This window comes from Triturus cristatus, chromosome 8 (genome assembly GCF_964204655.1).
Source record: "Triturus cristatus chromosome 8, aTriCri1.1, whole genome shotgun sequence".
NCBI classification, from domain to species: Eukaryota; Metazoa; Chordata; class Amphibia; order Caudata; family Salamandridae; genus Triturus; species Triturus cristatus.
This window is the reverse complement of record NC_140591.1, coordinates 33058841-33084449: the sequence shown is the minus strand read 5'-3', so window position 1 is coordinate 33084449 and position 25609 is coordinate 33058841. Positions and strand designations below refer to the sequence as shown.

General features: G+C 43.9%; 1 protein-coding gene across 1 annotated transcript in view; it reads right to left on the bottom strand.

Annotated features, from left to right (window-relative positions):
• LOC146799892 (cytosolic phospholipase A2 gamma-like) overlaps positions 1-25609 on the bottom strand; it is a 556810-nt gene that overhangs the window by 88890 nt on the left and 442311 nt on the right. The window contains exons 12-13 of the mRNA XM_085620826.1: positions 8576-8662; positions 2369-2476 (exon numbers count right to left, since the gene is read on the bottom strand). Coding sequence (XP_085476952.1) covers positions 2369-2476; positions 8576-8662 — 195 coding nt within the window. The remainder of the gene's footprint in view (positions 1-2368; positions 2477-8575; positions 8663-25609) is intronic.

Below are 25609 nucleotides of genomic sequence, written 5' to 3'. Positions count from 1 at the left end.
GTTTGGAAAGTCGAATTTAGTATGCCTGAGCTCAGAATATTAGAGTACATCTTTCAGTGAGGATTATTTTTATATTCGGTGTTTAAAAATACCACTTCTAGAGAGGAGGTATTTTCTTGCTTAAGTCTTCCAGTGTGCTCTGCTGCTGTGTATTGGCGGTCTGGTTTTGGAGGGACAGGGCAGGCTGAGTCCGACCTGGATTGAATAGAGAGTTCTGCAGTTGGAGTATGGGGAGGGTTGACCCGTTGAACTGAGCAGGGCTGTGCCTGGCAAGGTGAATGATGGCTCTTCCTGAAAGGCAGGATGCAGCCTTGTAAACAAAGTGCTCCAGGATCACACCGAACTGGTTCTGGCTGGGTTCAGTGACTTGTGAAAACAGATTTTTGGGGTATAAATACCTGTGCTAAAACCCCTACACGGTGTGTTACTTCAGGATGTCAAGACTAACCTCTGTCCGTGTAACTAGAGGGAAAGGACTTTGAAACTATCATCCATCTTGCTGAAGCAACTAACCTGCTGAAGTCTGAGACATTAGACTTCACCCATCAGCCTTCTCAATTCCTATTGAGGGGTATCCTACTCGCAGGTGAGGCTTCTGCCGAGAATTCCAGAGCCTCTAGGTCTACTGCGGGGAACGCGGGCTGAAAATCAGCACCAGCTGACGTCATCAGCAGAGGATTGCGGTCGCGTGAGTTATAGTTGCCTGCAGTAACTATAACGGGGGAATTTCATTGGTTTTTTACGAGTGAAATGTCCAGCTAACTATAACATGTGTGAAACCTATGGTTTTTTAAGTGAATTTGCAAGGTTTTTTAAATGCTAATTCGTAACTATAACGTGTGTGAAACCTATGGTTTTTTCAGTGAATATATATATATATAATAAACTGAATAAATAGACAACAAAACCCAATATGAAATGAATATTAGACATGCCTTATAACTATTAGAAAATGCAGGCTCAATCATATCTCAACGGAAAGAATAGATAGGGAAGCTACATCTAAGAGGGGACCTTACCAGACGCAACCGTGTGTTAAATGGATTCTGTGTCCAGTAAAGGCAGAGCTCCATATTTGGGTCTAGGCTCTCAACATGCAACAAGACAGTGCATCTTTGTTCTTGGTGCTCAGTGCACAAGGAAGGGTCATGGTGTTGATCTCTTAGTGTTGCTATTTCTGTGGCCGCTCGAAGGGGTGTTCAACAGCTTGTGGGGAGCATTGACCTGAATGGGTGGCAGTCAGATTGTAGCTTAGAATAGAGGATCAATATCAAACAGGTGGTGCTTGTTCTTGAGAGGTGCTCTATCCCTCAAGACGTAGATGTGGTTTGCCTTACATAGGTCATTCAAAAATTGATCCTTTTCCGATGTTTCTTACCTAAAGTTCCCAACCTAAGATGATGCTAAGCTTTTTTCTTATGATGTCATTGCATCCTAGATTTATAGAGAGGCTCAGCTTAGAGAAGTTTATGTTGCAACATGTGCATTCCCCTAATGTTCATTGCATTCTTTTCCCACTTAAGTACCTTTTTGTGCATGGATTCACTCTACTTCTTCTAAAGCGGGATCATTTCTGGAATTCACTGTTCTGGAAACTTACGCTGGGTTCTTAACCCATATTTAGTGTGGTTCTGGAGCCTTATTTATCAACTCCTGTATTATTTATGATCTGCTATCAAGCACTGTCAATATCACCAAGAATGATTTTTCTGCCTTTCATGCATTTTCTCTCTTAACTTGGTCCTTCTCAAGTCATCACTTGGCATCTTTTACTTGTAGGGTGGCACCATGGCTACTGAGAGGAATGGCCTGAACCTTCTCTTACTGGATGAAGCGAAAGCATATAACCAAGTAGGAAATTGCAACATTCTCTTTGTAGTTTATAAATGTTGTTTTCTCAAGAATGTGAGTCGGGGTTAGAGGTCTTAGAGCACACTCAGGCTTAAAGACAGGGTTTCCCATAACCAATAGTGAGTCGGGGTTAGAGGTCTTTGAGCACACTCAGGCTTAAAGACAGGGTTTCCCATTACCAATAGTGAGTCGGGGTTAGAGGTCTTTGAGCACACTCAGGCTTAAAGACAGGGTTTCCCATTACCAATAGTTTCTATGCACTCAATAAAATAGCCCCAGCTAAGAAGACTAGAGAGTGTCTTAATAATACAGGTGCAGAAATCGTAATGCAGAGATGAGAATGCCACTATTTTCAATGGATTGTATAGGATTTCAGTCAATCTTTCCAGCCCCTTTTCTAAAAGCCAACACAAGGACTGCTCAGATAAAAATAACAGAATTCTAAGGAAGTATTCTTTATCACCCCCCTTAATATTTTAATGGCATGTCAACTTAACACAAATATACATTGACTTACCTGTTATGCTGCTCTTGTAAAGGTAGTTATGGGTGGTCCCCCACTGCCAGGAAATGAGACACTTCATAAGTTTGGCTATCATTACAGTCTTCTCATATAACGATGTTACTGTTCAAAGAAGGTATAATTGCAATGCAGAGAGATTCATTACATTAGGTAATAATTCAGTATTTTAATTTGCCAAGATGTTTTTGCATAACTTTCTTAATGAATGTTTAGTTCTAACATAGGTTAATTAAATTAAATATCAATACTTGATAACACAAAGGATAACATAAAAGCAATGAGGTGCCAATCTTCATATAATTCTAAGAAAGCAATCCAAATATATTTATCTATCTATATATATATATGCTACATTTAAATCAAAAAATGGCCCGGTCCTAAGGGATGGAGTCCCCGAGGCTGAAAATGGCCTGGGAAGAGGCCACGCAGGCTCCCCCTACCCATTTGGATTTAAAAAAAGGAGGATGTGGCCATGCCCTGGGGTATGTGGTCACCGGGGCAAGATGTGCCTCAGGAGCGGGCCGCGCAGCCCCTCTAAACTTTTTAATAAATAAAATAAAGGGCAGGTCCCCCCTGTTACCTCCAGTAAGTCCCACACAGTGGGTTTGCTAAGAGGTCTTCGGAGGCCATTTCCCCCCTTTCTCCACACTCTGCAAACACACCTCCTGGCACACTACTGGTTGGGGGATGAAGTCCACTTTACTCCTGAGGGACTTTTGGGGCCAAGAAGCCCTCCTGGTACCTCCGCAAGTCCTACACAGCAGATTTCCTGAGAGCTGGTTTGAGGCAAAGCCCCCTTTCTCCACCATGAATACTAGTTAAACAAGCATTTGCAATGCAATAGGTCTCGCATTTGCGAGAATTCGATCTATTGCTGTTGTGCATGTAAACTTTTTTTACTAATTTTTTTGGAGTGGATATTCGTTGCGTGTAGTGGAATTATGTGGTATGTTGTGCAGTGAAATTATGTGGATAGAAAGTATGTAGTATTTAGTGTATAGGAATTATGTGGAGTGGAATTGTGTTATTAGAGTAATTATATGGTGTGGTACTCTGTGTTGTGGCGTGGTAACCTCAGGTTTAGTCTTCCTCATTTCCATAGAAGCTAAACTATAAACTCAATGAGACACAAAAAAGAAGCAACCACAGAGGAGCACTTCTGGACCTAGTTAGAGGTAAGAGCAGGGCCACTGGAATTATGACTGTTTGGCAGCGCAGATTTTTGCATAGTTATACATTTTCCACATTTACCACATAATCCATCATCTGCTGCATAATCTGTGGATTTGAACAAAAAAAAAAACCTTGTTTCTAGCTCAAACGGCTTAAATGTTACCAAAAATGCAGCAACACATGTTACAGCGTAGTGGAAGGCACTTTGCAAAGCTGGAATAGTCTCCTGTTACTGGTACTAATGATGCGCAAAACTCTTGCTTCTTTCTGCACCTTTCTTCCTCTTTCTGTACGTCTCTCCCCTCTTTCTACACATCTCTTCCTCTTTCTGCACCTCTTTTTTTTCTGCACCTGTCCTGCATCTTTTAGCACCTCTCTTGCATCTTTCTGTACCTCTTGCATCTTTCTTCTGCACCTCCTGCTTCTTTTTTGCACTTTTGCCTCTTTCTGCACCTTTCTTCCTCTTTTGTACCTCTTGCCACTTTTTGCACATCTCTTGCTTCTTTCTGTACCGCTCTTCTTTCTGCCCCTCTCTAGCCCTTTTCTACGTCTGTTGCTTCTTTAAGCACCTTTCTGCACCTCTTGCTTTTTGCTGCACCTCTCTTGCCTCTTTCTATACCTCTTGCATCCTTCTGCACCTCTCTAGCCTTTCTCTGCACCGCTCTAGCCTTTTCCTGCACCTCTAGCACCCCTCTGTACCTCTTGCTTCCCTCTGTACCTCTCTTGCTTCTTTCTGCACATTTCTAGCTTCTTTCTGCAACTCTTGCTTCTTTCGGCACCTCTCCTGCTTCTTTCTGTACCTCTCCTGCCTATTTCTGCATCCACCTTGAGTCTTTCTGCACCTTTTGCCTCTTTCTGTACCCCTCTTGCCTCTTTCTGCACATTTCATCCTCTTTCTGTACCTCACCTGAATCTTTCTGCACCTCTTGCTTCTTGCTGTGCATTATTTTGACATTTTCTTCATTTCTCTTGCTTCTTTCAGCACCTTTCTTCCTCCTTCTGCACCTCTCGTTTCCCTCTGTACCTCTTGCCTCTTTCTGCACATTTCTTGATTCTTTCAGCGCCTCTCGCTTATTTCTGCACCTCTTGCCTCTTTCTGTATTTCTCTTGCTTCTTTCTGCATCTATCTTGCCTCTTTCTGCAGCTCTTTCTGCACTTCTCTGGCCTCTTTCTGCACCTTTCTTGCTTCTTTCTGCACCTCTCTTGCTTCTTTCTGCACATTAATCCTCTTTCTGTACTGCTATTGCTTTTTTCAGCACCTCTTGCTTCTTTCTGCACCTCTTGACTCATTCTGCAACCATTCCTGACTAATTCTGCAGCTCTTTCTGCACTTCTCATGCCCCATTCTGCACCTCTCTTGCTTCTTTCTGCACCTCTTGCTTCTTTCCGCACCTTTCTTACTTCTTTCTGCACCTCCCTTGCATCTTTATGCACTTCTGTAGCTTCTTTCTGTACTCTTGCCTCTTTCTGCACCTCTTGTCTTTCTGTAACTCAATCTTCTTTCTGCACCTTGCTTTCTCTTTTTGTACCTCTCGCTTCTTTCTGCACCTATTTTCTCTTTCTGCACCTTGGTTTCTCTTTCTGCACCTTGCTTTCTCTTTCTGCACCTCTAGTGCTTCTTTTCTGCACCTCCCTTGCCTCTTTCTGCACCTCACTGGCCACGTTTTGCACCTCCCTGGCCACGTTTTGCACCTCTTGCTTCTTTCTGTACCTCTCCTGCTTCCCTCTGTACCTCTCCTGCCTCTTTCTGCACATTTCTTCCTCTTTCTGTACCACTCTTGCTTTTCTCTGCACCTCTTGCTTCTTTCTGCACCTCTCTTGCTTCTTTAGGCATCCTTCTTGACTCTTTCTGCACTTATCTTGCCTTTTTGCATCCCTCTTGCTTCTTTCTGCACCTCTTACCTGTTTCTGCACATTTCATCCTCTTTCTGCACTTCTCTTGCCTCTTTTTGTACCTCTTGCTTCTTTCTGCACCTCTCTTGCCCCTTTCTGCACCTCTTGCCTCTATTTGCACCTCTCTTGCTTTTTTCTGCATCTCTTGCTTCTTTCCGCACCTCTTTCCTCCTTCTGCACCTCTTCATTCTGCACCTCACTTGCTTCTTTCTGCAACTTTCTTGCTTTATGCACTGCTCTTGCTTCTTTCTGCACCCTTCATCCTCTTTCTGCACCCTTCATCCTCTTTCATCACTTCTCTATGCATTTTTCTTTCCTCTTTCTTCACCTCTTGCTTCTTTCGGCACCTCTATAGCCTCTTTCATCACTTCTCTTGCCTCTTTCTGCAGATCTTGCCTCTTTCTGCACCTCAATTGCTTCTCTGCACCCGTCTTTTCTACACTTCGCTTGCTTCTTTCTGCTCCTCTTGCTTCTTTCTTCTGCCTCCTCTTGGTTCTTTCTTCTGCACCTCTTGCCTCTTTCTGCACCTTTCTTTCCTTTTCTGCACCTTTCTTTCCTCTTTCTGCACCTTTCTCGCCTCTTTATGCACCACTCTTCCCACGTTTTGCATCTCTTGCTTCTTTCTGCACCTCTCGATTTTCTGCTCCTCAATCGCTTCTCTGCACCCCAGTCTTTTTCTGAACCTCTTGCTTCTTTCTGCTCCTCTTGCTTCTTTCTTCTGCACCTCTTGCTTCTTTCTTCTGCACCTCTTTCTTCTTTCTTCTGCACCTCCCTTGCCTCTTTATGCACCACTCTTGCAGGTTTTGCACCTCTTGCTTCTTTCTGCGCCTCTTGCTTCATCTCTCTTGCTTCATCTCTCTTGCTTCTTGCTGCATCTCTCTTGCTTCTTGCTGCATCTCTCTTGCAGTACCTTTCTTTCCTCTTTCTTCACCTCTTGCTTCTTTCTGCACCTCTATAGCCTCTTTCATCACTTCTCTTGCCTCTTTCTGCAGCTCTTGCCTCTTTCTGCACCTCAATTGCTTCTCTGCACCCGTCTTTTCTACACTTCGCTTGCTTCTTTCTGCTCCTCTTGCTTCTTTCTTCTGCCTCCTCTTGGTTCTTTCTTCTGCACCTCTTGCCTCTTTCTGCACCTTTCTTTCCTTTTCTGCACCTTTCTTTCCTCTTTCTGCACCTTTCTCGCCTCTTTATGCACCACTCTTCCCACGTTTTGCATCTCTTGCTTCTTTCTGCACCTCTCGATTTCCTGCTCCTCAATCGCTTCTCTGCACCCCAGTCTTTTTCTGAACCTCTTGCTTCTTTCTGCTCCTCTTGCTTCTTTCTTGTGCACCTCTTGCTTCTTTCTTCTGCACCTCTTGCTTCTTTCTTCTGCACCTCCCTTGCCTCTTTATGCACCACTCTTGCAGGTTTTGCACCTCTTGCTTCTTTCTGCGCCTCTTGCTTCATCTCTCTTGCTTCATCTCTCTTGCTTCTTGCTGCATCTCTCTTGCTTCTTGCTGCATCTCTCTTGCTTCTTGCAGTACCTTTCATCCTCTTTCTTCACCTCTTGCTTCTTTCTGTACATCTTTTGCTTCTCTGCACCTCTGGCTTTTTTCTGCACCTCTTTTGCTTTTTTCTGCACCTAACATCTTTCTGCACCTCTTGCCTTTTTCGGTACCTCTCTTGCCTTTTTCTGCCTCTTTTGCTTCTTTCTGTACCTTTATTCTTTCTGCACCTCTCTTGCCTCTTTCGGTACCTCTCTTGCTTCTTTCTGTACCTCTCCTGCTTCCCTCAGTACCTATATTGCCTCTTTCTGCACATTTCTTCCTCTTTCTGTAACTCTCTTGCTTCTCAGATATGATCTAGAACAAATCTCATACTGGTTTCTGAAGCTATATGGTGGACAGTTTAGTTGCTCCATGCTAGATCTGACTACCTTGTGTTTAGTTTGTCAATATACCTTCTGAAGCCTATCCAAGAATGAGAAGACCAATATGCTGAGCACTTTATAGGGACCAGACTTTACGGATATTATACACATAAGTATCATGAAATTTTGGCTAACTAATATAGCCAAATATGTACTAATTTATTCAATATAACCCAACATTTATTCGAGACTGCCTTTTCTAAAGGGAGTGCATGGCTGAGTGTAGGGCTGACCAAATTGAAATACATGTTGTCTCATTTACTGGACTTTGATACTCAAGAGTTCAATGTGATTTGTAAATCTCCTACGTATTATGCATGTCAGCAGTAAATTTAAACTTTCACATGTTGGGGGGGATTAGTCTTTTAATTAAAAAGGAAGCTAACCAAAAAGCAGCAGGATCAACCAGACTTTCCTAAAAATGGGTCAAAAGCTTTAGTAGGAACAACCTCCAAGTTATTACCAGGCAGCAGTCTCATAGGTCAGACACAGATGGTACTCAGCTATTGATCAACAGCAGGGAAGACAATTTGCCATCTATCACTTTTTTCTAAATTTCTCATAGGCTAGCACTGAAGCTCAATCATAAGGTTCCCTAGAGTAAGCAAGCCTAACTTCCTTCTGCTAAAGTAGAGGCAGTCAAGAGGTGCACACTGAAGGCGTGTGCTTCTGTTCTAGCTCACCAACTCAGAAATATACTACTACTCAACACAGGTCAACTTCAACATCAATCTTTAGAAACCAAAAAAATACATGCACTTATTCTCCATCAAATTACAAATAGATGCGATCATCCCTTAACCCGTCAGGCTTATATGAAGTCATAGTTTGTCTTACAGTATAATAGGGACTGATGGGCAAACAATTCTGTTGCAATACCAATTTATGTTAATAAACAAACTATTTTATGAGTATTGTTTCTGGATAATCATGTAGGTATAATGGTATCTTTGTAGATTTCTAGAAACACCATTGATACAAATGTTAAATAAAATTGCACCCCTTTAGATTGGCTGATGTGCTTTTTGTAAGACAAGACACATTAAATATTCATCTATAATAAAAGGAAAGAAGTAAAAGTAAATACTAAAATAATGAATTAAAAAAGGAAAAAAGAAGCTGCAAAGAAGGAGAGGAAGAATAAAACTGGAAAAGGATAGAAATGGTTTAATCACCCTTATATTACAAAACATTCTTAAAGGTAAAAATGCAAAACAATTACCACTTACTGGATGGAACAAAGATACCACGTGCAACCTCCATCATTCGAGCTGACTGTTTTGGTGGCATGTGATGACTTCCAATCTCCTTACATTCTAAAATGTGAAACATAACACATCAGATGAGTTTGAGTAACAAAATAGTCAAAGAACCAATTATCTAGAGCTGGTATTGTTGGTGGTGCAGCAGTAGCAAAACATTTTATGTTTGGTGGAGCTACATCATTTATCAATGTCTCTGTAATTAATACAACAGCTTCCGAACATACACAATTTCCTCAGTGAAGTGAACAGTGAAGTTGTGTACTTAGGCCTTCTATGTAAACCTCAACTGAAAGAGCCATTGGTCTGTCATGTTAGGCCTTTCACTGCCTGTCATTTATTTATTTTTGATTTTGTTTCTGCGTGGCACACACAAGAACTAAAAGCAGATGAGTCCTTTAAATTATCACAGGAGAAAAAAAAACTTATGGGATTACAATCTTAAAGAAAAAAAGCAAAATGGGGGTGAAATTAGGTGAAAGTGGACTAGAGAAATATATATAGGTCATAAATATAATGTTGGTCAGTAAGCCTCCGACTCCTGGTCGGCGGCTTTCAGACTGACATTGTACGTTTAAACTCTGACTGCCGTATTACAATCATGGTGGTTGGAGGTTGTCCGGGGCATCTGACTCAGTTCTGTAGGGCTCAAAGATCCTTTCGGCCAGTCGGAAAGACCTCATAATCCCCCAAGGATGTCGTTTACGCTGTCAAGATTATTATGGCTTTTTCCGACAGCAGTTCCAGGTCAGCCTTTCTGACATCGAAATGGTCCAAAGGTGTCTTTGGGGGCCCCTAGCAGGTACCCTTGCCACAGGTCCCCCTTCACACCCCTGCACCATGTGGCGGCACCTTGAGGTGCCTTCCACACAGTGCAAAGATGTTTAAAACCTTCCATTTTACAGTGGGAGCTTGTGCTGTGGGCAGTTTCAGCCCGCCGCACAAGCTCCCATTGAAAATGAAAGTTTACGACCACACCATGTGGTTAGTTCCCCATCCGCAGCGATTTCGGTCAGAGACAACTCCGACCGACATTGTAATCAGGGCCATATTATTTACAGTGTAAATGGAGAGTATATAATGAGAAATTAGGAAGGCAAGGAGTAAGCAATCGTGGAATTGTTTATTGAAGTGGAGTCGTTTTGTAAAGGAGGTATTCTAGTACTTATTCAAATACAGAGATAGAAAAGTTAGTGCCAAGAGCAGGAAGGATGGGATTCTGCATGTTGAGAGCACAGCCAGAGAAGGATTGATGTATGATTAATCCAAAAATAAATTTGAACAATTGTTTAGGCACTCACTGATTACTTTGGTTGTGGCCTGCAAGTCACAGATGTATATCCTTGCAATGCCAACTTAGTTTTCCAGCTTTCTAAGGTCAGTACATTGGGTGCTGTTATATTGGAAAGTACTAGTAGCCAGTGTTTATAAATGCTTAGACACTGCTTAACTGATACAAATAGCTTTAAAAAACAATGCTTACTAATAACGGACTGCCTATGTTTATGAGTGATAATAATCACATAGCTGAAGATACAGTTTGCCTCAGTTGGCGTCACTGAAGGAAGCTAAGAATATTAATATTTTAGAGTAAATGAAAAACTAAAAAGATTTGGTGCATTCCAAAGTACCTGGTATACAGCTGAGAGGAATGAAATAATCAACCTGGGTTGAGTATGTGTCGAAGAGAACGAATGAGAGATTATTAGAAATGCAAATGGTAGAGTGTGGCTAAGAGAAGTCATTAGAAAAGGAGACCTGCAGGTAAATGTGCATGTTGCACACAATCACAGCAAGTAGCGCAGAAATGACAATAATCCGATGTGGTATAACTGCTCTCACCCCACGACAGGCCTGTCAAACACACATCAAATATGAAACATTAGGGAGTAGTTTACCTGGACTGACTGAGAGGAATGACGGCTTTGGGGAAGTAGTAAAGCTTGCCAACTGAATTAGTAGTAGACCCATATCTCCCACTACGAGAGTCAGAATATTGTTATCTAAGATATTGTCTAACATAAATATGATGTCTTAAATTATATTTTTAAACTATCATTCCATTGGGAGTAAGATTTCTATTACTAATTGGAGTGATATGTTATTTTTGCAAACAATGCTTAGGAAACACATTTCTGTAAGATATTCTGGTCTCAATATTATGATACCGTAACCCTGGGGATTCTCAAGGCCTGGTGTGTACATAACAGTGCAATGGCCGCCACTTGCATTGGGAATTCATGGATGTGCATCCTCCGCAATGTAGGGGAGTCTAGATCTTCTCTGGGAATTGGGTGTTGCAGCCAGGTACCACAACCCCTACTAACCATGGGCATGACCCTACAGCCCCATCAAATGATAACTACTATCACATGTAAGTGTTGTGACAGAATGATGTAGTAGTAGCAGGGACCAATCCTTGGTGTGGGGTCTAAATAAGCCCTAAGACTATACAATTATTTTATGGTTATGTAACAGTAAGCAGAAAAAGAGAGCACATGTACACACTGCAGACTAATACATTGTGACAGAAGAATAGTCCTTCAAGCTATGTAGTTTTGGTATTTATAACAAAACCAAATTAGTATAGCAATATGAATTGACCACTCTTGAAAGATTTATGCTGGATTGGAGACTAGGTTGGGTGCAAGATATCCTCACACCTTGAATTTACAAGCGTGCGGGACTCTTTCCAGAAATCAAGAGAAATAAAACATGTGGTTTATAAAAGTGTTAAGCGAAAACATAAAAAGGGATGCAGGAGGCAGATCTAGTAAACATATGGGAAGTTCATAGTAATTTGCAGATATTTTGTACAATTTAGCTCACAGCTATACCTTCTTAATGGTTAACTAATGCTACAGGGTCAGAGGAGAGTTTTCTAATTTAACACAACTTTTCAACTCAAGCCTTCCATTCAGGAAAGCAGATGAAGTCTGCAGTCCTTGCTAAATAGCTGGCCTACAAGGGGAAGTTCGCACTGCTTGACAGCCACTCAGTCCTCAACACCAGCTTCCCAAATTGAGAGCCAGCAAGGAGGAAAGCAGATAATTCTCTCAATGCCAGGTAATCCGTTCATAGAAGGACGTTATTGCCAGTGAGAAGCACAGGGAAATTTCCACCTCTCATCTTCCAATCACAAAACACAGATACTGTTAAGAGACAGAAAATGTCCTATTTCCCAGACGCCCTAGTAAGTCCTGTGTCTGAGCTGATGTGGACCAAAGTTGGGGCCAGATTTATATGTTTTCAGAGAGAACTCCGTTGAAATGGCGATGGAGTTGCCTCCGTGCCAACATAAAGGTCCGCCCTCCCGACTTAAATTCGGACTGACCATAGTTTGATAATACCAGAGACTACTCCATCTGGCTCAGAGTAAGTGCCGTCACAGGATTGACTGTATGTGCGTCCACCTAATATAGATGGGCAGAAATACTGCCATTTTTCTACTGCCAGTTAGAGTTAGGAAAAACCTGGAATCAAGGCACACTGAAAAGTGCTCAATGCCCTCCTCGCCATGGGATCAAAACTCCCATGGCAAGGGGGCACAGTCCAATTGCCAAACTTACAATGCATTGACAGGAACCACCAACACAATGATTCCGATCAATGCTTGAAATGTCCACTGTGTCAGTAGACATTTCAAAATTTGGTAGGCAAGACCGCAAACATGGCAATAGAGTAATTTACTCCTTCACTATGGTGGGGGATGGGCTGTCCAACAGAAATTGAACCTTGACCTCTATTTTCTATATTCCTCTAGTCGAGTTGCCTCAAATTCTGATGGTTAAGAGATCAAAAATTGACTCACTTGGGAGAGTTTGTACAATATATATATATATATATATATATATATATATATATATATATATATATATATATATATATATATCAATATATCAATATATCAATATATATATTCACTGAAAAAACCATAGGTTTCACACACGTTATAGTTAGGAATTAGCATTTAAAAAACCTTGCAAATTCACTGAAAAAACCATAGGTTTCACACATGTTATAGTTAGCGGAAATTTTACTGATAAAAAACCAGTGAAATTCCCCCGTTATAGTTAGTGCAGGCAACTATAACTCACGCGACCGCAATCCTCTGCTGATGCTAATACTGTATTTAGACACTTATTTACCCATGTCTTCTTCCATACATTTTTAGCTATACATATATTACAAATATTTTTTTTTCATAAAGACACATATGTCATCAGCAGAAGATTGCGGTCGCGTGAGTTATAGTTGCCTGCACTAACTATAACGGGGGAATTTCACTGGTTTTTTATCAGTAAAATTTCCGCTAACTATAACATGTGTGAAACCTATGGTTTTTTCAGTGAATTTGCAAGGTTTTTTAAATGCTAATTCCTAACTATAACGTGTGTGAAACCTATGGTTTTTTCAGTGAATTTGTACGGTTTTTTAAATGCTAAGTTACTTTACGCCATTCGTGGCGTGCGCGCCCACTTAACGCAGTTCGTTCCGTGCGCGCACGGTGCGCTTCGCGCACCGTGCGCGCACAGTAAGCACGCGGTGCGCTTCGCGCACCGCGCGGCCACTTTACGCAGTTAGTGCCGTGCACGCACGGTGGGCACGCGGTGCGCTACGCGCACCGCGTGCCCACGTTACGCTAGATGGGCCATGTACGCACGATGCGCTTCGCGCACCGTGCGCACATGGAGGACATATGATGCACTTCGTTTTGAAAGGCAATATTTTAATTTTTCGTAATTTTTATAAGCCATGCACAAATGGTGCCCTTCGGGCACCATTTGCACACGGGGTGGAGAGAGTGTTGTTAATTTTTTCTTTTATTATTTTGGTTTAAAATATTGAGGTTTTTCACACCTATAATAATCCCTGCTTATTTGGTGGCCTTCGGCCACCAAAAGAACAGGGGTGGGGAGAGTGTGGATAGTGTTTTTTTTATTTCATTTTTTACCGTACGCGTTCGGTAAGCGTAATCGGCGAAATTATCGAAAAAAAAAAATTGCATTTTTGGCCATGGGGGGTCTTTGGGGACTCCCTCAACATGGCTATGTGTGTGGGAGCTGTCTAAACAGCCCCTTTACATGTTTATTGGTTTTATTTAACAACCTAGCTCTCAGTGCAAGAGAGAAAATGGCGGCCGCCGCTTCCTGGTTTCGGCCGATTCGAATGTTTACTAAGATCTAAGAGCCAATCAGAATCGCGCTCGCGCACGCCACCGTACGCGTACGGTAAGCTTACGGTAAGCGTACCGTAAGCTGGCTCAGATATATATATTGATTTAAAGGCTATTTTCTCAGAATCTACTGAACAGATTTACACCAAACCTACAAAAGGCACTTCCTTGACCTGAGGACTACCTCTCTGCCAAATTTCTAGTAATTCTGTTCAGCCGTTCGGGCTGTAGCCCTGTCTAAAGGTCCTATGGAAAAATGCATGGGAAAAACGCGTTTTGGGACCCCCCTTTTATCTCAGCCCCCGCTTGACGAATCCCCCCGAGACTTTCAGGGTAGGAGCGGAGCGTAGCGCCCCACCTATTTTGAGAAATTCGCGAGGATTCGTCGACCGGCGCCAAAGTTATTCAAAATAGAATGTTGCGGATTTCCTATGGAAAAGGGGTCCTAACTATAACTACCTACTGGCGACCGCCAGTAGGTAATATATATATATATATATATAATCGCCCTAGAGCTTGGAAGGTCACTCGGCAGGGTTCCTGCCATCTGGCGGTCATTGCTCCATTCCCCTCGCTGTGCAACAAATCTGCTTCTGTGCCGGACGCGTTTCGATGTGGTAGCATCTTAATCATAGACATGACAGAACTATGGTTGTAGGAAGTGCTCTTTTATTTCAGTTTTCAAATTGATCACATGCCCCCAGTGGGCTATCACTAGTTTTTCTTTGTGCATGATGGAACACGTAGTCCATTGCGAGCGTAGTTATTCCCTTATTAGGGTCCTGCACCAGTTGAAAGTTCGTCAATTTGTTACCTTAGTAGGCTTTGGCACAACGAGGACAATCCATTAGGAGGGATCCCTGCGCCGACAGGCGAGAACAGTTCCTCTCCTCAGCCCCTCTCACATGAAGAGGTGGTGCGCCTCCTCCTAATGGATATATATATATATATATATATATATTCACTGAAAAAAACATAGGTTTCAGGGGTGTTATAGTTAGCTGGACTTTTCACTTGTACAAAACCTTTGAAATTCCCCCGTTATAGTTAGTTCAGCTAACTATAACTCGCGCGCCCGCAATGCACTACTGATGACGTCACATATTACATCACTCATGACATGGTCAGTGACATCACTCATGACATCACTGATGACATCTCACATGACATCACTGATGACATCATCCAGTGAATGTCTGTTTTTCTGAAAATTAAATATGTTTTATATATGTATATCTCAAGGTCGATGGAAGAATAAATGGGTATATAAGTGTCTAAATGGATGATTTGTTTTTGAAAAATTGATTGTGTAACTGACTGATTAAGTGTATCATAGTGAATACATGGCTTAGTGAGTAATGTTTAAATATGTAAATATCTGTATCAGTCTCTCACTTTGTGTATAAGTGGCTGCATGGGTTGGTGAGTAGCTACATGGGTGTCTATATAGGTTATTAGTTGGTTTTTTGAGTATCAGTCTGAGTGTCTGCATGGTTCGGTGGGGGGTATTACGTAGTGAATAGGTGCATGAATGAGTGACTCACTGTTTGTATGTGTTGAAGACAGCATGTGTGCAGGACTGTATGGGTGAATGAGTGTGTGTATGGGTGTGTTAGTGAGTGAATGACTGTCTCAATAGTGTCTTTATGAGTAACTACATATGTTTTAAACTAGTATATGTGACTATTGGCGTATATAAGTGAGTATATGTGAGAGTGAGAGATTGAAAGAGTTCCTGTATGAATAAGTATGTGTTTCTATAAGTGATTGTTTAAAAGACTAAGTATGTGTAAGTTTCTGTAGAAGTAAGTGTGGTGGTGTGTGTATAACTGTATATGCAAGTAAATGTATGTTTGATTCTTTATTAGCATGAGTGACTATGTGTGTGAGTAACTCTATGGATGAGTGGCATTGTGTAACAGGATGTATAGGTGTATGAGTACATATGATGAGTGAGTACATGTATGAGTGACTGTACAGAACTGTTGGTGAATGAGTGGATGTGTATGTGGATCTTAGAATTACTGAAGAGGTTGTTGTAACTGGTATTGGTATGTCCATTGTTTTGAAAATTTTAGTCTCTATTTTTGAATGTGTGTATCAAAGGTTATATTAGGGTGAGAGGAGGTCTGCCACTCTATCACAAGGATGATGTCATCAGTGATGTCATTTGAGATGTCATCAGTGATGTCATGAGTGATGTCACTGACCATGTCATGAGTGATGTGATATGTGACGTCATCAGCAGTGCATTGCGGGCGCGCGAGTTATAGTTAGCTGAACTAACTATAAGGGGGAATTTCAATGGTTTTGTACAAGTGAAAAGTCCAGCTAACTATAACACCCCTGGAACCTATGGTTTTTTCAGTGAATTTCTGAGGTTTTTTAAATGCTAATTCCTAACTATAAAGTGCCTGAAACCTATGGATTTTTCTGTGAATTTCAAAGGTTTTTTAAATGCTAATTTCTAACTATGCCTACAGAGATAGGACATGTGAAGAAAGAAGAAAAAATGCACAGAAAGAAAAAAAAGAAGTGCAGAAAGAAGCAACAGAAGTCCTCAAAGACGAAGAAAAGTGCAGGAAGAAGGATAACGTGCAGAAAGAAGAAAAAGAAGAGCAGAAAGAATCCTTGTTGCAAAATCATCCTGTACCCTCAACTTTTTCAGACGGATATTGGTGGTAACTGAGTCTGACTAACCAGTCCTAGAGCCAGAGCTATGTTAAAAGACACTTAGAATACAGTGAAAACACCTACATACACTAGGGAACATTATGCGTTGGGGTCCCGCTGTGATTAGCATGACCTCCTCTGTAAGCCCCTAGTATATAATAGGGCAGGGGGATTAAAACTACCTCTTAAAACAGGCCACAGGGCGTTTTTGCACACGTTAACGCAGGCCCCGTGCCCTCATTTCACCACTGTGTAAACACGCCCTGTGTCCGTTTTTAGTTGGGAGATTAAGTTCATTTGAATTCTGAGGGGCCCTAGGGTCCAACTAGCCCACTAGGTACCTCCAGTAAGTGCCACAGAGCTGCGTTGCAGAGAGGTGTAAAAAGTGGCACAGCCTGGACCACCTCTCTGCAATGCAGCTCAGTGGCGCTTACTGGAAGCACTTTGTGGGCTAGTTAGCCCCCAGGGGCCCTCAGTATTGAAGGGAAATTATATCCCCAATTTAAAACGTGCCATAGTGCGTGTTTGCACACGTCACCTCAGGCCCCGTCCCCTCCCTTCACCACTGTGTAAACGCGACCTGTGGCTGTTCTAAGTTGAGAGATTAAGTCCCCTTGAATCCGAAGGGTCCCTAGGGTCAAACTAGACAACTAGGTACCTCCAGTAAGCGCCACAGAGCTGCGTTGCAGAGAGCTGTAAAAAGGGGCTTGGCCTCAGAACACCTGTCTGCAGCGCAGCTCCCTGGCGCATACTGGAGATGCCTGTTGGGCTAGTTGGCCCTCAGGGACCCTCAGTATTGAAGAGGAATTAATTCCCCAACTTACAACTCGCCAGGGGGCGCGTTTGCAGAGTGCTGCAAGGAGGGGGCGTGGCCTCCGGCAAGATGCCAGTCTTTTATTTATTTTAATTTTTTAAGAAGGGGGTCTGTGTGGTTCCCCTTCTTATTCTAATTTATTGGCCCTGATGACCCCATCCCCCAGGGCCTGTCTTCTAATTATATTTTTTTGACCCCAATCCCCAGGGCCGGCCACTGTTTTTTATTATTTTTAAAAAATATATATTTATAGACACACCTAGGACATGCTGGACAAACCGTACGTACCTATCACCATGATGATTTGAGTGATATTCATTAAAAGGCGACTATGCATACAATGAATCCACGTGGAATGTATTTACACCACTAGTGAAGCTCTGACATGTCTGATGCCGAAGGCGCGCCTAAGGCCCGTCTGCGCCCGTCCGCGCACGAACGGGCCTAGGGCCAGACTCCATGCCGGTTCCTCCAACTACAAAGTTGAGTTACTCCCGCAAGGAGCTACTTAGCCTCAGACCCCGAAAAACCAGCGCATGCCACGTCCTGCAAGATCCTAACACCCCCTACGTCAGCTGCACCATTTGCAAACCGACGAAGCTACACCTCCCTAAATCCCCGGTCCCACCGCCGGTCATCAAAATGGCGACAATCAATTGCAGATCGCTTCCGAAGCATGCTCTGCATATAAATCACCTGGTTGACGATCTAGACCTGGACATACTTTTCTTGACAGAAACCTGGATCACGGGGCATTCCAATTCCGATATGGTATTGGCTCTCCCCCCCGGCTTTCTCATCTTGTCCCAACCACGCCCTTTAGGAAGAGGAGGTGGAATTGCTATCATTTTCAGGGACCACCTCGCCGGCCGTATTAACACAATGACAACCCCGGACTCAGAGAGCTGTCTCTTCACCCTTCAGCTTTCTCCGACCAGTTCCCTCTCAGGCCTTCTGGTGTACCGGCCTCCCGGCCACTTCGCCCCCTTCGCAGCTTCCCTTTTGGAAATTGTTTCCTCTTCAGCCCACCTCTCATCAAACTTTCTCCTAACAGGCGACCTCAACATTCACTTCAATGACCCGTTGGACACAGGCGCCGCCGATCTTATCTGCGACCTGACTTCCCATGGCCTTCTTCTTGCCAATTCAGGTCCAACACATGTCAAAGGACACCTCCTCGACCCAGTGTTTTCGAACATCCCTTCCCTCCAATTTACCAACTCCCAACCTCTCCCATGGACGGACCATTTTGTTATCACTTTCAACATTCCTGGGGCTATCAAGAAACCCCATAAAGCCCCCACCTTCTCCAAGGACAGATCGTGGGCCAAACTCTCAACAGGGGACTGGGCTACAGCTCTGGACTCTTCTACCCCGAGCCTTTCGGCTGACCCGTCCGAGGCTGACACCCAAGTAAGAGGCTGGCTCTCCTCCTCCCTTGATAGCCTCATTCCCCTAAAAAATCAGGAGATCAAAGACAGGTCAATAGGTCATGCCCCGTGGTACACCCCGGAACTCCGTGACCTCCGCAAAGAATGTAAAAAAGCGGAAAGATTGTGGAGGAAAGACTGGCTACATAGTAAAAAAGACACCTATAACATAGCAGTAAGACGCTATAAATCGGCCATCAAACTAGCCAAGTCCACCTTTTACGACAATAGAATTAAAAACGCGGCCAATTCTACTAAGGAATCCTTCCTGATAGTTAAGGAACTACTTAACATTCCCTCAGCTCCCGCAGCCTCTCCCCCCCCGCCGGACAGATGTAAGGACTTAGCCTCATTCTTTGACTCCAAAATCACGCGGATCTTGGAATCCCTACCCCCAATCAGCCCCCCCATCCCGGTGGAGTTAGACGCCCACTCTACCAGCCCGCGGCTGTCCTCCTTTAGAGAAGTCTCCCTCGATGAGGTCACTACCACGCTGGCTAAAATGAGAAGTGGGTCCCCCCTGGACCCAGCACCCGTCAGATTCTTAAAAACTGTTTCTCCCAGCACCTCACCTACCATTAGGGATCTGATAAACACATCTCTGGCCCAAGGCATAGTGCCCTCCTCCTGGAAGGGCGCAGTCGTCAAGGCCCTGCTGAAAAAGTCCAACCTAAACCCGGACGATTTGGCCAACTATAGACCCATTTCGCTCCTTCCCTGTTTCAGCAAGGTGGCGGAGAAATTGGTCAATGTGCAACTCTCCCAATTCCTCGAGACGAATAAAATACTACGTCAGTCACAAACCGGATTCCGGCCAGGCCACGGCACAGACACCGCACTCCTCTCCGTCATCGAGGAGACTAGGTGCATCCTGGATTCAGGAGGATCAGTGGCAGTGATCCTCCTGGACCTCAGTGCCGCATTCGACACGGTGGACCACCGTGTCCTCCTCCACCGCCTGGCCAAGGCAGGAATTGTGGGAGCCGCACATGCCTGGATCAAATCCTTCCTCACGGGACGTTCATTTCAGGTGTGGGACGGTAACTCCCGATCAGACCCCCTCCCGCTCACGCGTGGGGTGCCCCAGGGGTCCTCGCTCAGTCCCACCCTGTTTAATGTCTATATGGCCCCGTTGGAGGATGTGGTTACCCGCTATGGGATAAAAATAGTCAATTATGCCGACGACACACAACTCGTCGTCTCCCTGTCCCAGTTGGACAAGAACCCTGAAATCTTACTCAACTGCCTGCAAGACATACATACCTGGATGTGCAAATCCTCGCTGAAGCTGAACGGGACAAAAACAGAAATCATGCTGCTGGGCAACAAATGGTCTTCTGTCCCTCCCTCAGCCTGGCCAGACTCCTTCGGTGACATCCCTACGCCCAAAACAGAAATTAAAACACTGGGCTTCTGGTTGGAGCAGGACCTTTCCTTGAAGACCCAGGCAGTCAAGACCGCGGGGACATGCTTTGGTCTTCTCCGCTCAATTCGGAAGATCCTCCCCCTCCTGCCCCCCCTGTCCCGGAAACTTCTGGTGCAAGGGCTCATATTAGCACGCCTGGACTACGGCAACGCCGCATACTTCGGGGCTCCTGAAACCACCCTGACCAAACTTCAGCGCGTACAAAATGCCGCGGCGAGACTCATTCTCAACCTTCCCCCCAGAGCCCATACCACACCGGCCCTCAAATCTCTGCACTGGCTTCCGGTCCGCCAGCGAGTGGAGTTTAAGGCCATGTGCATCACGCACAAACTCATCAATGGGGTTGGACCTGCCACCCTCAAAGATATGATTACACCTTATAAAGCCCACAGAAACCTCCGCTCGGACAACGAACATCTGGCCACAGTCCCAAGATTCAAGAAGTCGCGCACCGGTGGACGCCGCTTCTCGGTTAAGGCCTCCTCCACATGGAACGCACTTCCTCGTCTGCTGCGTCTGGAACCCAGCCACACACTTTTCCGCAAAAAACTCAAAACCCTCCTCTTCCCCAAATAGTTCCTGGTTTTCGCCCGTCCTGGATTTTACAGTATTATAGCGCGGGGATGCCTTCGGGTCACCAGGCGCTTTACAAATCTCAAAATAAATAAATAAATAAATGCCCTACCGTGCCTAATCCCGGTAGACACCCTTGTTGTTTATTTATACAAACATGGGTAGCTATTGACGGGCACATTTAATACACATGCACACCAAGCCATTCAAAGGGGATTCGACAAAAATTCGACCAAAACTATGTAAGAAACCCCCTCACGGTTAATAAAACACACACCCACTGCCGGATGTGTAATACTTTTTATTTTACTCTCTGGAAAGGGGACGAACATCACTTGAGAGTCACAGCGCGCTCCTGGCAGAGCCCAATGCTGTGTTACACCCACCATTGCCTGCCGAGTGCCACACACCTCTGTGTTGTATTCCACCAGCTAGTGCATATGCTATGACACTCTCTAGCCCATGTGCACTGTAACACCACCCCGTGAATATGTCATGCCACACTTGTCTTCGCACGGTTTATATTGCCCCATCTAACGTGCCTTCCTCGATGCCTATGTTATAACGCACAGTGCTATGCCATACATATTACAATCTGGGATCCATATCTTTGTCACAGTGCATATGCAACGTTACACTCCCCAGCACATATTTTATATTACAACTTTAGAGACTAGTTAGGTTACACAACACTGCCCTGTGCATATTACACTCCAAGGCGCACATCGCATAGCACGCGCTAGTGCCTGTGCTATCTCGCGCTCTCCAATGAATCTGTCATTGCGCACAATGTATTGCATATTATATTTCACGCCCGGTTCATCTTATATCACACTTTTGGTGCATAGTTTATACCACACACTATATCTAGTTTTCATTTTCAATCGTGCTCTCAGGACTATCTTCTATATAACACTGTGTTCACCTACCCTTTTCACGGCCATTACATTTTGCGATAGGGGGTGGAGTGTCAGGGGGTGTTTCTGCCAAGTGAGCCCGGAGTCACAGTCACAAACGTCCTCTTCTTCCTGAATAAAAGTGAGATTATGCTGCATACTTGTTCATATTTTAAGTAGTTCGCACAGACACACGTTTTAAAAACAATAAAGTTCCTAATACCCGCCTTCTCTGAACAGTTAGCTTGCTGCCCCATCCCCCTCCTCCCTATCCTCTGTTGTGTGAATCCATGGACTAGCCTCCTCCCTCCTGCCATGCATGGTCTGATGTGCTGCCACTGCCCTCAATTTAGTATGATGTACCAGTCCCCTCCTCCTGCCCTCCATTGCCCAATTCTATGCCCCGTCATTGACCTCCTGCTTAAACTCTGTGCGTAGCTTGCTGCCCCTATTCTCCTTCCCCCTGCCCTCCGATGTCTTTGTGCATGCCCCTGCTCCATCCTTTTTGCCCACCATGTTCCATGGACCTGCCACTCCTATCTACTCTGAGTGTTCTGTTGAGCTGCCACTCCCCTCCCACCTGCCTAGCATTGTCAGATGACTGTAACCTGTCCCTGCCACCTCCACCCTGCCTGTCCACATGCCATGCCCCTATCCTCTTCCTCCTGTCCTACATGGTCCATTGTACTGCCACACCCTTCTGCCCTCCCTGGTCTGTTGTGCTGCAACTGCTCCTCCTGCCTGCCCCGTGCGGTCTGTTGTGAGGCCCCTTCCCCTGAACTTTCTTGTCTGTGCACAGGTCCTGACCCTCCCTTCTATCCTCCATCGTCCTTTGTGCATGCCCCTGCACCCTCCTTCTTGCCCATCATAGCCATTGTGCTGCCACTAACCCTCCCACTTGCCATGCATGGTCTTCTGTGCTGCCATGGCCCCTCCCACCTTCCCTGTGTGGTCAGTTAGCTGCCCCTGACCCCCTCCCACCTTCCCTCCATGGTCTGTGTGTATGCCATCACAGTCTCACTGTTGCTCTTCATGGTGTGTCTTGCTTCTAGTGCCCATCCTGCCTGACCTCCATGGCTATCTTGATGCTCCTGCCCCCTTGCCCCCAGCCCTCTGCTTACATGTGCAGACCCCTACTCCCTCCCTCCTGGCTTGTCTGTTCCATTGTAATGCCCCTGATCCGTCCCTCCTGCCCTTTATGGTCTGTTATGCTGCAGCTTTCTCTCCTGTCTGTCCATTATGGTCAGCTAGCTACCATTGCCTCTTGCCCCTCTGTTCTCTGTTGTCCATGTGCATGGTCCTGTCCCCTCCCTCTTGCTTTCTATGGATTGTTGTGCTGCACTCCTGTCCCGCATGCCCTGTGTGGTGTATTGTGCTGCTGCAAACCCTGATGCCTGCCCTGCAGGGTTAGTTTGGTGCACCTCTCCATGTCCCTCCTGTCCTCTGTTATCCAAGTCCATGTCCCTACCCCATTTCCTTCCATGATCCAATGTACCATACTTGCGAACATTTTGAACTTGGTAAGAGGGAGATTTTGAAAAAAAAACTGGGGTATTGATTTTCCCCTTTGAGTTACATTGAAAAAGCGGAGATTGTAGACAGGAGACAGATCAAATAAAGCCCATTTGAGCTTAAAAACATTGGACGTTTCCTGGCTGAATCGGGTCTGTTGGCATGTATGGTTGTACTACCATTGCCTCTTCCTTCTGCCCACAATGGTCTATTACATTGCCACAGCCTCTCTTGCAAGTCCTGTATTGTTGGTTTGTTGCCCCTGCCCCCCTTTCCACTGCCCTCCATAGTCTGTTGTGCTGCCACTGCCCTTCCTGCCTGCTCAGTGTGGTTAAATTGTTGCCTTTGCACCCTCCTACCTGCCTTCAATTTTCAGAGTCCGTGCCCCTGGCCTCTGCCTCTCAACAGTATCCTAATGAACAACTAGATTGCTAACATTCTATATTTATTACAAAAGTGTGGAACGCCTGACGTCATCTTGATGTAATCAAAACTGTAATACCTAGAGCATTTCCTTTAGAAATTACATATATGAGAGGGTCTTATTGGCATCAACATTATGGTTAGTGCTCTAAAAGACTAAAATAAGGACATATTTTCTGAGTTTTCAAATAGCGACAAAGCACTTTTAAATTATTTGTTATCTTTATGTTTTTTTATCCAGTTGACCACTTGATTAAATGTTGCACTTAGGGGAGAGGATGTGGTGTTACTTCCAGAACTGCAGACTTTGCAACTGGGTAACCAGGTTGGAGTTTCTGCTTCAGCTCGACATTCTGTGATTCTGGTCAAATCACTTAGTCTCCCCATGTCTACAACCAAAATGAATTTGTTCTTGTGTGATGTAACCAATGCTCATGTAAAGCACTCCAATACCTGACAAGTCTGCACTATATGACACTGCAAAAACACAAAATAATAAGTGTTTTGCACACTTCTGTCATTGGGCTATATTTGGGCTACATCTGGGTGATTTTGGGCTACATTTGGGCTCTTTTGTCTCCGGTGGCCATCTTGGGAGATTTATTTGTTATGAAGTTTCCTAATTTCCTCATGTACTGCAGTCTCCTCAGTAGGAAATGCTTTCAGTTTTTTACTTTGATTCCATCATGAAGGTATTCAGATATGTCACACATTTGCCATAAATTCTGAAAGTTAGCACTCTAGTTGCTCATTAGATCACTGTAGTAAAACTACTGTTCACCATGGAAGTCTGCTCCTGGTATTAAAAGTGCATGTTTCAGTCTGCATGTCAGAATTTTTTAATGAAATAGAAGAGGATTTGAGAAGTCACTCAAAATGTGCCCTCATTTTCTTTCTTCAGCATTAATCATAATTTCTATGGCAAAATTGTGTTCCTTTTTAAATTAAATGTTTTAAGTGTTACCAGTTTATTCCAATCAAGATGGCTTCAGGTGTGCCATACTTTTGTCATAATGAAGACAGTAAGCGCTCTAGTTGTTTTTAAGAACACTCTGGGACATTCTGTCATTGGGCTATACTTGGGCTACATCTAGGTGATATTTGGGCTACATTTGGGCTCTTTTGTCTCTGGTGGCCATCTTGAGAGACTTATTTGTTATGAAGTTTCCTAATTTACTGCAGTCTCCTCAGTAGGAAATATTTTCAGTTTTTTACTTTGATTCCATCAAGAAGGCATTCAGATGTGGCACACATTTGCCATAAATTCAGAATGTTAGCACTCTTTTTGCTCATTAGATCACTGTAGTAAAGCTACTGCTCACCAGGGAAAACTGCTGCTGGTATTGAAAGTGCATGTTTCAGTCTGCATGTCAGAATTTTTTAATGAAATAAAAGAGGATTTCAGAAGTCAAAATGTGCCCTAGTTTTTCTTTCTGCAGCACTAATCATACTTGTTATGGAAAAATGAACCCCCTCATTTTGTTCCTTTTTAAATTAAATGTTTTAAGAGTTACCACTTTAATCCAAGCAAGATGGCTTCAGGTGTACCATACGTTTATCATAAGTAGGACTGTTAGCGCTCTAGTTGTTCTTTGGAACACTCTGGGAAGCTGCAGTAGAACACAAAGGAATCAACTGACAGTCTCTGCCCTTGTTGGATGTACATGTTTTACTGAGAATGTCAGACTTCATTCTCACATGACTGAGAAAGATAATGTGAATTTACAGAAAATAAGCTCTCAGTTTAGCTTATAGATCACCTTCCAAACCTCTGTGGGAAAAGCATGAGAAAATATTTCTCTCAATCATGATATCCCAGCAGAAGGCTTTTTCACATGGTGAAATCACCTTAGAACATACCACAATTCCTAAAATGAGTATGGTACCATCAGCAAATGATTTATAATGTAACTAAAGTCTTAAAACCTTCTATTAACTGCAATGCTTTTAAATGAGGTGCTATCATGTATATTGGTCCCAAGATGGCTGCCAACACTTCTTGGATGAAGTGCTGACAGCCAATCAGATCTCAGGATGAGATGTGTGGTTAGGCTCCGCCCACATATATATATGATTTT